The sequence below is a fragment of the Lissotriton helveticus genome, chromosome 2_1 (genome assembly GCF_964261635.1).
Source record: "Lissotriton helveticus chromosome 2_1, aLisHel1.1, whole genome shotgun sequence".
NCBI classification, from domain to species: domain Eukaryota; kingdom Metazoa; phylum Chordata; class Amphibia; order Caudata; family Salamandridae; genus Lissotriton; species Lissotriton helveticus.
In genome coordinates this window covers 1,436,926,061-1,436,940,033 of record NC_136059.1, presented here as the reverse complement: position 1 = coordinate 1,436,940,033, position 13,973 = coordinate 1,436,926,061, and the positions used below count along the sequence as shown (strand labels likewise).

General features: G+C 45.0%; 1 protein-coding gene across 1 annotated transcript in view; it reads right to left on the bottom strand.

Moving 5' to 3' along the window:
* Window positions 1–13,973, bottom strand: part of LOC144820268 (purpurin-like) — a 220,035-nt gene that overhangs the window by 137,835 nt on the left and 68,227 nt on the right. Inside the window, exon 2 of the mRNA XM_078677855.1 lies at window positions 10,825–10,945. Within this exon, the coding sequence (XP_078533981.1) occupies window positions 10,825–10,945 (121 nt within the window). The remainder of the gene's footprint in view (window positions 1–10,824; window positions 10,946–13,973) is intronic.

The following is a 13,973-nucleotide window of genomic DNA, read 5'->3' as shown; positions in this document are numbered from 1 at the left end:
ATGGCAGCACGAAAACTAACTTGATTTTACACTAATCGCCCGGCTAAATGGAAAAACACCTTCTCTATTCTCCTCCAAGTCACTAAGTCAGTAATCAATCCCTTATGGTGAAAAAACCTCCACTACCTTATCCCCGACTTTCAATGGGGAACTCACCATTTCCATCTACAGAATGGGAACCATTCTCATACAGGCCACCGACTCGCACCTCACCACTTTTGACCGCCACTTCCCCACACTTCTCTCCTAGTTAACTCAACTGAGCCATCAAACCCTATCTCCCTCATCCCTCACCACCCTCACTAATAACGTGTAACTGATCCAATCTCCCTGCCCTGAAGACCCTCTCTTCAACTCATGGACATCCACCGTCACTCACAACAATCACACTACCCCTATCATTACTCTCCGTCGCCAAACACCCACCACTATCACATCAACTGAGCACATAAGGAGGGACAAACTCACAACTAACAATCCCACAAGGCTGATCTTGACTGTTTGGTCTCTAACCTTAGCCCTCCTGCGACTGAAATCCCCTCAGACACTCCCCTCCCTACCCCTGATAATCTGAACCCTACCTCACAATCTTCCCCGACCCCCGACACAGTCCCTGTTCCCCTGACCCTGACTGCCCCCGGGTCTAACACCATTTCCAATCCTGTGGTCTCTCTCCCCCCTCCTTCCTCTGCACACTCCCCTTCCGTTGCTGCACTCCCACATACACAACCTACCTGCACCGCTAATCTCTCTGACATGACCCAGGACCCGGACGCCCTGCCTAGAATTTCTCTCCCTCCTTACCTGGACACTAGTCCCGCTTGTCCTCTGAACTCCTCGAATGGGAACATGACAAATCCGGCTTCCTGTGTACAACCTTTCCCCTCTCCTAATCCCTGGGACTCCATCCTATCTCTGACCCCTGCTAAATCTCCCTCCATAGACCCAAGTCAGTCTCTACCCCTGCCTAAAACCTTAAAGTTTTTCAGCTCAATAAAACAGCAACTAAACAGAATGGAGATGAAAATTACCTCCCTTACTGCTGATTTCCTTCACTTACAGCAAAACTACTCAACAGAGCCAAGCCACCTTTCTTCCTCCCCCTGGGTATTTCTGCCCCTACCTCACTCAATACACCTCCCATGGCCCCACTCAATACACCTCCCATGACCCCCTAGAGCACCCCTCGAACCCCCAGTCAAGCAGCAAGTCTTGCACTTAGACCCAACTGGGATAGCCAGCTTTTTTTGGTACCGAAACCAGACGAGATCAATGACTCTCACCTCGCTTCCAAACAGAAGTCTGCCCCTTTCCACATCCCTGTCATTATTGGCACTAACAGAATCCCTAATACTGTCCACTCGCCTAGACCCCCTGCCCAATACACCTCTATCCACCTAACTCCCCACATCATCGAGACTCCCCGACCTGTCTCTTGTATGCTCCTAAACTGCAGATCAGCAGCCCAACACGCTACAGACATTGCTGAAAGTCTTCTCGCTGAAGAAATTGACATCGCTTTCCTCACTGAATCCTGGCTCAATGTCCACTCTACCCCCATTCTTGACCTTCTCACCCCCCCAGGGTACATACAACATAATCAGACAAGACAGGCCAATTAAAACGAGGGGGGGGGGGACTAGCCAACATCCACAAAGCTGGAATACAGATTACCAAACTCAAACCTGCAGAATACCTATCGTTTGAATACCTGGGTGTCAAACTCACCACCAAGGGCACCTCATCGATCAAATTCCACACCATCTACCATCCGCCTGGAGAACGTACACTTTTTCCCGAAGAACTAGCAGACCTAATAACACGGTTCTCCTTGACAGATACCAAAGACGTGTTCCTGGGTGACCTCAATATCCACTGGAAAGACCAAAAAGACTCTACTGTCCTGAACCTATCCAACCTTCTGGAAATACATAACCTGAAACAACTCTGCAATAAGCCAACTCACATCAAAGGTGCAACACTAGATGCGATCATTACCAACAATGAACTGGTCTCTCTGAGAGCGATTTCTCCCATTGACTGGTCCGACCACCATTTCATTCTGTTCAGGATTGACACACCTGTCAGCCACCAACCTATTTGTGACGTCAAACCTAAACTCTTGACCAGAAACATCAAAAAAGTCCCTTTATCCGAACTTGAATCCATGATTCATCTCCATCTTCAACTACTTCCCTCATCATGGAAGGCTGATGACCTAACTACACACTTTAACTCAAAAATGACAGAGGTTTTAGACCAAGTAGCTCCACTCAAAGTCAAATAACAGAGGCGAAACAAATCGAAACCCTGGTTTAACGTGGAGCTGAATGATGAAAGGCGTCAACTCAGACAAACGGAAAGGGCTTGGAGGCTTAACCCCTTGACCCTACACCTAACGCAACTTATATCTGCTCAGCAGGCATACAAAAAACACATTTTCAGTGAAAAGGCATCCTTTTTCCGCAGCCAACTTGATCTGGCGAAAGACAGACAAGAGAACTCTTCAGCATTGTCAAAAGCCAAACTAACGGCACTCCCTCTCAAGATATCGAAGCCACAAATGAGCGATGTGAAGAAATTGCCACCTTCTTCACTAATAAAGTCTCTAAAATTGATCAATCCTTCATACAAACCGCAAACACTCCTTCCCTCATAACCTGTCCCCCTTCTACTTCCCTTGACCACGCAGAAAGAGTTCTGAATAAGGACAATCAGACCGGCCTCCAGCTAAAAAATAATGCGCACTGGTCCGACTTTGAGCTAATGGCAGAAAACGAGGTCTTCAAGATAATTTCTAATCTAAAACCTTCCTCCCACGCCATGGACATCCTTCCTTCCACAATCATAAAAGAACTCAACCACACGATTTCCCCTTTCTGGCCAAAAATCATCAACACCTCTGTCACCTCAGGCTGTGTCCCAGACTCCCTTCAACTAGGACACATCACGCCCATTCTCAAGAAATCAGGGGCCGACCCGAATGATCTTAACAACCTCAGACCTATCTCCAACCTCCCATTCCTTGCAAAAACATTGGAGTGATGTGTTCTCCACCAACTCAATCAACACATTGATGAGGTCAACCTCCTCGACGCCTTTCAATCGGGATTTAGGAAAGGCTGAAGCACGGAAACTGCCATATTCAACGTCTCGGATGACATTCGCAAGGCCTTAGATGATGGTGATGCCTGCCTACTCATCCTTATTGACCTATCTGTGGCATTCGACACAGTAAATCATCCAGCTTTTCTAGAGACCTTGTCGAAGCGCTCCGGCATAAATGGTACTGTACTAAAATGGTTCACCTCTTTCCTCCAACATCGCTCGCAACAAATTAAAATCAACTCCTGTCTTTCGAAGCCAACAAAAGTCACACTTGGGGTATCACAAGGCTCGATCCTCTCCCCGTCCCTCTTCAATCTCTTCATGGAGCCCCTCACAATCATCTTGAAAAAAGCTGGAGTGAGTTACCACCTTTACCCGGATGACACCCAAATCTATTTCAAAATCAAATCTCCTGATGACATCCAACACCTCAATACCACTCTAACGGAGATCCAAACTTGGTTCAACGTTACCGCTTAAAGCTCAACCCAGATAAAACGGAACTGATCCTATTCTCTCCAAAAAGCAACCATCGTCCTATTCAAGAATCTGGTTGCCCTAAACTGCCCCCTCGTTCTATCCGACTCAGTTAAGTCTCTAGGCATCACCCTTGACAAGAACCTATCAATGGAGGCCCACATAAAAAACTCTGCAAAAGTGCTCTTTTCTCTCTAAAACACCTCAAGAAATTGAAACCTTTTCTTCCCCATGATGACCTCAAATCCCTGGTTCTCTCAAAAATCGCCTATGGGAACGCCATCCTTACAGGGACTCCAAAAGCTCACCTAGTCCCTCTAAGGGCAGTGCTGAACATGGCCGCTCGACTTGTATCTGGAGTAAAAAGATTTGAACACATCACTCCAGCTCTCAACTCCCTCAAATGGCTTCCCATGGAAGGGAGATGTATTTACAAGCTGGCCTGCATCACACATCCACTCTCCGGCCCCCAACTACCTGAACAACAAAGTGGTAAAAGCAGGTCAAGCCAGAACACTGAGAAGCTCCAACTCACTCCTTCTCATTCCACCAAAAATTAAAAAGAAAACCACCCAAGAACGATTGTTTTCTAGCAACGCTCCCAGGATATGGAGCGCTCTCCCTGGAGTCCTCAGATGCAACCCCTCCTTCTCCTGTTTCAAAAGGGACCTCAAACTCCATCTCCTTAACAAATACTTTCCTGAACAAGGTCAACTAACCTAGACCTCAATATTCCGAGTTGACTCCCATTCAAGGATTGTTGATGAATGGTCTATGCTAAGCACCTTGTTTTCTTTTTATTCTCTCCCCCTCCGTTGCAGTTATTTATTGTTCTTGCTGTATTCGTTATCCGTGATTTGCTTACTTACTGTCAGCCTCCTATGTAATGTAAGGCCCTTCTGTTTTTCATAGTGTGTATGTGAAGTGCTCTGATACCTACGGGTCTAGCTAGCGCTATATAAAACTTTTAAAATAAAAAACAAAAAAAAAGTCTAATCCTTGATTATTGCATGGGACTCGCTGATGTGGTCAGTTCTGTGTCTCATCAGGTGCAGGCTGCTGTTGTTCCAGCTTCAAGTGATCTGTGTCACGACCTGAGCCCAGGGGATTGGGTGCTGGTACGACAGCACGTGACGAAGAGCTGCTTGGATATTCGCTGGAGAGGCCCTTACCAAATCATTTTGGTGACGAACAGTGCAGTAATGTTCAGAGGATTGCCAAATTGGGTGCATGCTTCTCACACCCGCCGAGTTTCAGCACCCTTGGAAGAAACAGCTCCTCTCCCGAATGAAAATCCAGCTGTGGCAGTGATGCCACAGGAGGGGACAAGTCAAGTTGTGAGGGTGACTGACAGAGTTGGTTGCTCACCAGACCAAGCTGAGGAGGGTCACAACAATAGCAAAACTGAGACTGCCTCAGAAAGAGGAAGTTGCTGTGAAAGTGGTCCAGAATAAGACTCAGGAGAAGTAAGTTGTGAGCAGGGTGAGCGAGAGAAGAGTAGAAGCACCAAAAGCACAGAAGAAGGGTGGCCTGAAAGACAGAGGCGACTGAATCTGCGCCTGGTTTCTGAGAGGGATCTTGCCCCTGTGTCGGAAGACTCTGAATCAGAAGAAGGTGAAGAAGGGCAAGCTCGTGGAGGTCTAAGGAGATCAAAAAGAACGAGAGTGCCTTGTCATAGATATGCAACTCCAGAGTGGTCATACGTTGTGACTGATGGCAGGTGTGCTGAGTTCCGGAAGGCTGAGGGCAGTCACAGTGATCAGTAACAGCCCTAATATGAAGGTGGACGTGGTGTTGTTGATGCCAGGACTTGAAATCGAAGAAATACTGACCCTCACGATTCTGAATCCCCCGGTGCTGAGCAGAATTCAAAATCTAATTTTGAATAGACTGGTATTTCCTACATTTGGCTTTGAAGCTCCATCTCATTAAATGATTGTTCTTCGTCTTGAACTTTTGCAGCATGTTCTAGAGATAATCAGAGCAAATCTTATTTTGGACTAGGGTGAATTTGTTTTAAATAAGTCAAAAAGAGTTAACCTAGGTCTGATTGGAAGAAGAAGAAATTCAGAGGCTTTCTGTAGATTTTGGAGACGGGTTAAGGAAGCCTTTTGTATCGTGTAAATAAGGAGAAATAAAGAGAGGAGACTTCCAGCCTTTTCAAGTGTTGTTCGAACTGATTCACAAGCAACTGAAGCAGGAGAAAAGAGAATTTTGAAGTGTTCATTGCTGAACTGGGAACTTTAATAACTTTTCTGAGACCATGGAGACATGGAGGGTTAGCAATCAGGTCCAGAGTATGGGTTAAACCATAGGTGTTTAGGAGGACACTCAAATCTCTCCGTTCCTGAGTGTGTTTCATATATAGTCCCTCTCTTAGTGTGCAGGTCGACCAGTCACGACGAGTCAACCTCGAGTTAGAGCACAGATGACAATTAAAATCTCTGGCTAAAATTAGTTGAGACTGTGACAGACCTTCACCCTGTATTTGCTCCAACTGTCTACTTAATTCGTCAAGGCTAGCCGATCCCAGTGAGTGTGATTTTGCTTTATAAAAGTTCATTAAAACTAGACTGTAAGTGTTACTTGAGAATGTGGGTCCTTGGGCGACAGCCGAGTCCCACGACAGGGTCATCCACCTACGGTGAATTCTAAAGTCAATAAACATGATTAGGCTCCCCCTTGCTCTCCCTGAACTCAACCTTAATGCTGGGCTGAAAAAGGTTTTATAACCTTCAATGAAGAAGTTATTATCTGGCCCCCACATTTCCTTGATGCATATTATATGGAAATCTCTGATGTAATGGAGCTACTGCTCATCCAAAACCTGCTGGCTAAACCTGCCATGTTCTACGAGACTATTTTTAAATCGCTGACAATACGTCCCTCCTGTGAGCAGGACAGGGCGATAGTAGCCCTCTTTATATTGTCTAGTCCCACCTGACTTTAAATCCTGCGCTCCTGGGAGGTTTCTGTTGTTATCCTAGGATTGGTCACCTCCATCATACTTAATTCACCTGGGGATTCAACCTGGATGTCAGTAGCTCTACCCGTGCCCTCCCCTTCTTGTAGTCAGTCAATATCATTCAGGTCCCTCAACTGTGCAAATGCATTTCTTAAAGTCAAGGGTCCCCCATCCAGGGTAGGACCCTCTTCATGCACGACAATACGTTGGGACATTGTTGGACTAGATAGTGGCCTATAAAAGAAACCCAGCGGTAGAGGTTTAATCTCTGAATCTGCTGGGAATGATTGCAAGGAGGGGAATAGGATCTTGTTGACCAATTTAGGATGCCTGAGCGTAAGTAACAATCAAACTGTCTCCTGAGATTGTTTTCTTGGTCCTGACAATCTATGCTACCCTCCTGGCCACCAGGATGTGCCTGTGCTCAGCAATATTAAACCTAGCATTTTACATAGCCAGTGAGTCACTCAATTGATCAGCTGGATGGCGGACTCATCCTTTCCACTGTTAAGTCCCTGGAATACCTACCAGGACCACTGTTTAAGGACAGCTTGCCGGTGGAAGGTCTATGACTGGTAAGCCGTGTGTATTAGGGGCAGATAAGGTAACGCTACTATCTAAGTGCTGTTGCAGTTGGTGACCCCCTTGGTGACCCCTTTGAGTCAGCTCACTGGTATAGGAAGTCAGAGGACCAGGTATATTTGACCCAAGTTCATAACCTGTGTCACAGACCCCATTACACTGGGAATTACTTGAGGGATCTGGGTCTCGATGTGTGTCTCTACAGGAGGAATTACAGGGGGATCCTTGTTGTTTGGAGCTGCACTCAGCGAGGCCTGGCTTGAGGGAGACAATGTTTTATCAATTGTATTGAGCGTTGCCCTTGTTTCCACCAGAACTTTCAAAAATTCATTTTAAAAGTTATTCAATAGTCCAGACACTGTTTCCACAATGTGTTGTTTCAATGGCTCTCACAAATCTTCAAAGTACTTGGCAACCTTACTTTCTAAGCCTGCGGTGCCTTCCCCTTTCTTTGCAGGCATTATTTTCATGGTTACTTTCCGTTGTTTCTTTGGAGCGGGTGGGCCACTTAGATCAGCACCCTGAGTGTTGGTCGCCATAGCCCGATTCCATGTGATCTGGCCAACCGCAATGTTATTTAGGCTGGTACCAGGGTTTGAACCCCCTGCGTCTTCCGCTACCTCTTCTTGGCCTTGTCCCAGGGCACCCTCTGCTGACTTTTCAGTCACCTGGGCCACGGACGCCTCCAGGAGCGATGCGGCTGCCCCTGTCCTTTCCAGGGAGAGTGAGTCACCTCCCTGCGTGTCTATCTCTTTGGTGATTGCCCTCACCGCTTTTACCAAAAAAGAGTTCCCTTACTTGAGTCCTGTGGGGAACACTTGGGAGCACCTTTCCTCTTCCCCATGGTTTCCTTGATCAGTCAACCTAGTGAACCCACTTCCCCAGCATGAAGCAGAAATGGTTAGGGAGTCTCAAGGGAAAGGGATGGGAGGGAATAAGTACTCACACAAGCTGATTAAATGATCACTGTCATGCGGTCAGCGGTCGGCAGCACCAAACCGCTACCAAGCCCTTCTAGCTCCTTGCCGATGTTCAACAGTGTTGCACCACTTCAGCCGTAGATGACGGTGACTGTCCCACTAGCGTGGAGCCCGGAGGGGCCCGGCCACGGTCAGCCGCAGACGGACACAGACAGGCCCGGCCTGGGCCCAGGCTTGCCCTGGCATGCCAACACGCTACATATGCTGCTTGAGTGCCTGCTGCCTTTTCTTGCACCTCCAGGTGCGGAAAGAGCATCAGCGACGGCTATTGGCCGCAAAGGAAGCCGAACTGAGAGTACCCTGGTCACGCTGCTGTGTCCTGGTATTCCACGCTGCAGGAGTGCCTGCTGTCTTTTCTTGTGCCTCCGGGTGTGGAAAGAGCATCAGCGGGGGCTCTCAGCTGCAAAAGAAGCCGGGACTGGTAGTCTCCTGGTCCCGCTGCTGTGTCCTGGTATCTCAAAGAACCTCTGGGTATGTTTACAAGGAAATGGCGCAGAGTATCGGTGTGAGCTATTTTGCAGCGGCATGCCGCATCATTTATAAAATGCAGGGCTGCACCATATTAACAAGAATTTAGTGTACCTGTGTGTTTTGTCTTGCGCCATCGCTAAAAATAGCTGCCTAGCGCCAGCGCAGACACCTTTGTGCCATTTTGCAAGCGTGCCTGCATTGCAGGGTTGATTGTTTATGTGCAGAAAGGCAGACCTTCCTGCATATTAACAATCAACAAAGGGGATTTGCTACGTATGCAGCACACATAGAAGTAGCAAATCGCCATTATTAATGATTTGTTTTGTGCAGGAAGGAACACCTTCCTGCACAAAAACAATCATTAGTGGCATTTTGCCCTTCCTATGTGTGCTGTAGAATGCAGAACACAAAGAAAGAACAAATGAGGAGAAGTAAGTGTTTCTCCTTATTATGCCATTCTAACGCCTGCTTTTTCGCTGGTTTTAGTTTTTGGCGCTGCCGCAGATTTACATAATCTTGTAAATTCAATGGGTATTACATGGAAATCCCCACAAAAACTCCCATTGCATGCCCCTTTCACGCAAAGTCATGCGTAAAAAGGGGCCTATTTACAGGGCAGCGTTAAGCCACTCGAAGAGGCTTAGCACCGCGTTGTAAATATGGAGCAGGGCAGTGCGCCAGCTAAACGTCGAGAAATGTGACGTCCCAGTGGTGCAATGCCCTTGTAAATATGCCCTCTCATTCTTGGTTTCTGTATTCACTATAGTAATATCATATCAATGAGTGTTCTGGTTGTAGATATTCTGGTGGGATTTGATTATGACCACAAATTTCATGAACAATTTACCTGACAATTTGTGGCAGCCTCCCTAGATAAGACACACTAGAGACAGGGTTATATGTCTCCTAGTGTCAGCATTTTGTGATCCAGTCCACAGTGTGTATTTGTATTGGGTCTGATCTCTCCAGGAGTAAAGATCGGTGCGGCAGGAACCACTATGGTTACACAGGGAGTTATCCATGAACATTGAGGGACAGATTTATCATCCTTTGATGTAGCGCATCACAGCACTTTCTCAGCTGCGTCAAATGAAGAGGGCAGATATGCACACATTTAGAAAGAGGGAAAAATGCAGAGAAATGAAGATATTTCTCATTGTTCTCATTATTGCGCCTCTATCGGGGAGGCGTTGCATTTTGTTGCATTCCCAGGTTTGCATATCTTGATAAATCTGGGAAAGCACCAAAATACATCAGTAGCTGCGTGGGAACACCCACTCTCGACACATATAACGCCTTACTGGCGTTACATGACTTGTGCTGCCTTCCTTTACTGCTGATTTACCAAGCACTGCAGGGCAATGCAAGGTGGCCTTGCACAGGCAAGCAAATCTGACTCAGGGATTTTGTTGCCCTTGTACCCTATTGTCACCCTGCTTGTTGCAAGGACAGTGCAATCCTATGATACATCTGGGCCTGAGTTCATAATCAAATAACTCCAGAGCATCTAGAACTGAAGCAAGCAGTCACTGGTAAATTATCATCTTAGTGAGTATAGGATCCAAGAATGAAGTGCTTTGAGGTGCCGTACTCTTGCTATGTCCTCTGGTACTAAAGAAACTGCACCCATTCCCTGACAGTAAAACAAGTCGACCATTACTAATTGAGGAAGTATTTTTTTGGGTTGTGCATTCTGTTTGTGTGGTTTGATTAAAAATGGTCAAAAACTTAAATTTGAACCCTGGCAACAAGAATGCAAATATGGCTTCTGTCTTTGACCAGATCTGTAAATAGACAGTAATTATCTAAGGCTCTCTTGAATGACATTTGATATTTAAAGTTGTGATATTTTCATATTACTTCATACAAAATGCACCTAGCATTCCTAATTTCTTGCCCCCAACACTTCACTTATATTTTAATAGACGGTATACATTGCTAGTATGTCGTCTCTCAGCCACTTTGTAGCTTATACAATGCTAATTTGGGCAGTTCGAGGCTATGCACTCAGGTGCTAGCGAATCCCAGAAATAAAATGTTGAAATAAAGTAAGAAGTTAATCTCAGTTTTCAATTATTAGAATCAAGTTACAAAACATTTCAGCTTCAAAATGTATATCCTTGTTATTTAAAATTAACATTAAATGCCGTTAATTATAGAAAGATGAAGAAAAAAAATATTTATTCGTGGTAATGCTTAACCCTTTTAGTATTTTACATTTTAGAATTTTAAAAAACGTACCCTCTTTAGATCAAAGTTTTCCTTCACAGTGAATGAGTCCACAACACAAGTATGAGCTGCCATACAATTTTCAAGTAAAGTTGCAAGGACAGCCAGGAATATGTATTTCGAATGCATCATTCTGAAAAATAAGCATGTAAAAATATTACATCACAGATTCCCGAACTGTTATATTTAAAAGATGAGCAACATTACTAGAGCCCTGTTCTGTAAACCTATCAACATAGCTACCGCGAAAGCAAGCAATACAGAAAATTCCGTGGACACTATCGGATAGATGCATCATTGTTCCCTTTTGCGATTTCTAAATTACGAAAATTAAGGAATCGCAATTTAGAAATCGCAAACGGCAATGCATTAAAAAAAATCGCAATTTTTTTTGCGATTCGGTATTTTTCCTTAATTGCGATTCACAATTCGCGAATCGCAATTAAGTAAAAGCCTTCCCATTGATTCCTATGGGCCGAAAGGCCCATAGGAATGAATGGGAAGGCATTCACATTTTGCGAATTTCAAATTGCGATTCGCAAAATGTGAATGCAATTTCAAGGGTGCGGGGGGGTTCCAAAGAACCCCTCCCTGCACCCCAGAAATGTAACTTTAAATGCAATTTACACACACACATGCCGCAAGGGCATGTGTGTGTGTAAATTAAAAGTTTCAAAAATGCAATTTGTGCATATTTGAAAGTTTAAGGTAAATTAGCATGAAGTTCAACTTCATGCTATTTTACCCCTTCCAAATTGCGAATTCGCAATTTAAAAATAATCATGCATTGCATTTAAGAAATCTCAAATTGCGATTTCTTAAATGCAATCGCAATTTTAGAAATCGCAACATGGTTGTGATTCCTGAAATTGCGAAATGCATGATGCATTCCAAATTAGTGAATTGCATTCGCAAACGGACGAAAATTGCGATTCGCACCGTTTGCGAATGCAATTCTGTTTGATGCATCTAGGCATTACGTTCAATCTCACATTCACATAGGACGCCTCATGTCTTGTGCTTCTTAAATCTCACTGGGACTAAAACCATTAACAAACTTAATGAGATCGTGCAGAACAATCCGATCATGAAGTCAGAGAGTGTTCCTATAAAAACATAAATGTCTAGCATTCTCATCTTTCCAAGACAGAAGGAAACTTTCACTCTCATGAAACATGAATACGTCTTTTGGCATCTCCATCTTTCTGAGAGAAAAAATCTAAGTGGATAAACTGTTAATTTAATAGGTGTGCTCTTCTGGGCGAGGAGTTGCCATTCACCAAGGAGATTAGATTGATTTGGATGAATTCTAACAACCTAAAACTGACTCTTACAAATCCAAATTCCTCCTCATTTCCCCGTCCTATTCACCATTGTCTGTACATTCCTGGATAAGCTCAACCGACCTCTTCAACAGCAAACCCATTATCATTTACCCTGTCAAATCTCTAGGAGTCAGTCTAGATAAAAGCCTTAGCCTTCAAACCATTATCAGCAACATGCCCAGGAATGCACATATAAAGTACTTCTTTGGAGAATCCGCCACCACATTCCTGCGAAAGATCCGAAATCTCTTGCTCAATCACTAGTTCTTTCCAGAATTGACAATTGTAACTTTCTTTTGACAGGTCTGCCCAAGACCCATCTCACTCCTCTGAAATCAGTTCTACCTTCAGTGGCATCGTCTATGGAGTGACAAGAAAAGACCAAATCTCACCAATGGTTGTCACTCTTTGCTGGTACCCCATAGAAGCCACATTAATTAATAAAACTGCCTGTATCACACACAAGGCCTTGCACACATGCACTCCTCGCTACATAGCAAACAAACTGAAGCTTTCAGGAGTCTACAGATCAACCTCAAATCCTGCAGTCATGCTGTTAGAGCCTACGACCCATTATAAAGGACTCATGTCTCATTCTTTCTTGGGTAGTGCAACTAGAATATGGAACCCTTTACCCCAGAAACTACGCACCACCACATCATTGCTGTTTTTCAAAACATAACTAAAAGCCCTTCTACAAACCCATTTTCCCAGTTGTCCCCTTAGCCAACCTCACCCTAAGATAATTGCTCCTCCCCAAAACTTAGACTAACTGCACCACTACTGTATCACCTAACCTAACCTTGTTGCTATTGCCTATACCCTCCTCCTTTTATAATCTAGAAGTACGTGCCTTTGTTATGTGGTTACTACGAATCTAGTAGGACTGTGTATTTAGAACAGTAAAACTTCATAATACAGAGAGAGGGGCATATTTATGAGGGCTTTTCGTCATGTTTTCACCACGCAACATGGTACAAGCATGACGCAAACCTCGAAGTCATATTTATAATGCCACACAAAGCCACTTTGCGTTGTTTTGAATGGCCTAAAAACATGGAGTAATGCCATGCAGCTTAACCCCTTCGACGCTCATGACGAGCTCAGCTCGTCATGAGTTACGCCTCTCGTACGCTCATGACGAGCTGAGCTCGTCATGAACCGCGGGTTTTCTCAAAAGTCAGCGCACAGCGGGAAAACGCGTAGTGCGCATGGTGTTAAATTGCATTATTCTGCGCAAGGGAGGCATTCCATGAGCGTTGTGGTGGTTGTACCCATGCAAATGCCATGGTTTTTAATGCTTTCCCAGGTTTACCAAACCTGGTAAACCTGGAAATGTAAGGAATATCAAAACGGGGAGTGAAGAGGTGGTGCAACTCGGCACCTCGGTGGGCTAGTCCTCCTCTTATGAAAGCATAAATAATCAACAGAGACCACCTGAAAAAAATTTATTCAGTATATATTCCGATGTTGTTGGAATATACTCAGTGTGTTAAAATACCCCTCACACACCAAAAGGGCCCTTGGTGTCATGCTTCATCATTGGGGTCTTCCCGCCCCCGCTGCGGGACGGGGCAGTGCTGCGACAAGCGGCTACGCCGGAGCACCTTTTTATTGTGAGTGCTATGTGAGTGATAATGGAGTGAGTGTCAGTGGGGTCAGGAGTGATAGACAGTGAAATTAAAAGATACCTGGCCTGGTGTTTAAAAAAAATTATTTAATAGGCACTGGCTGGTATCATTAAAAGGGGTGAGGCGGAGGGCAAGAACGAGTTACTAGTCTTGCTCTCCTGTGTGGGTCAACATGTTTCGGGGCGACATGCCCCTTCGTCAGGAC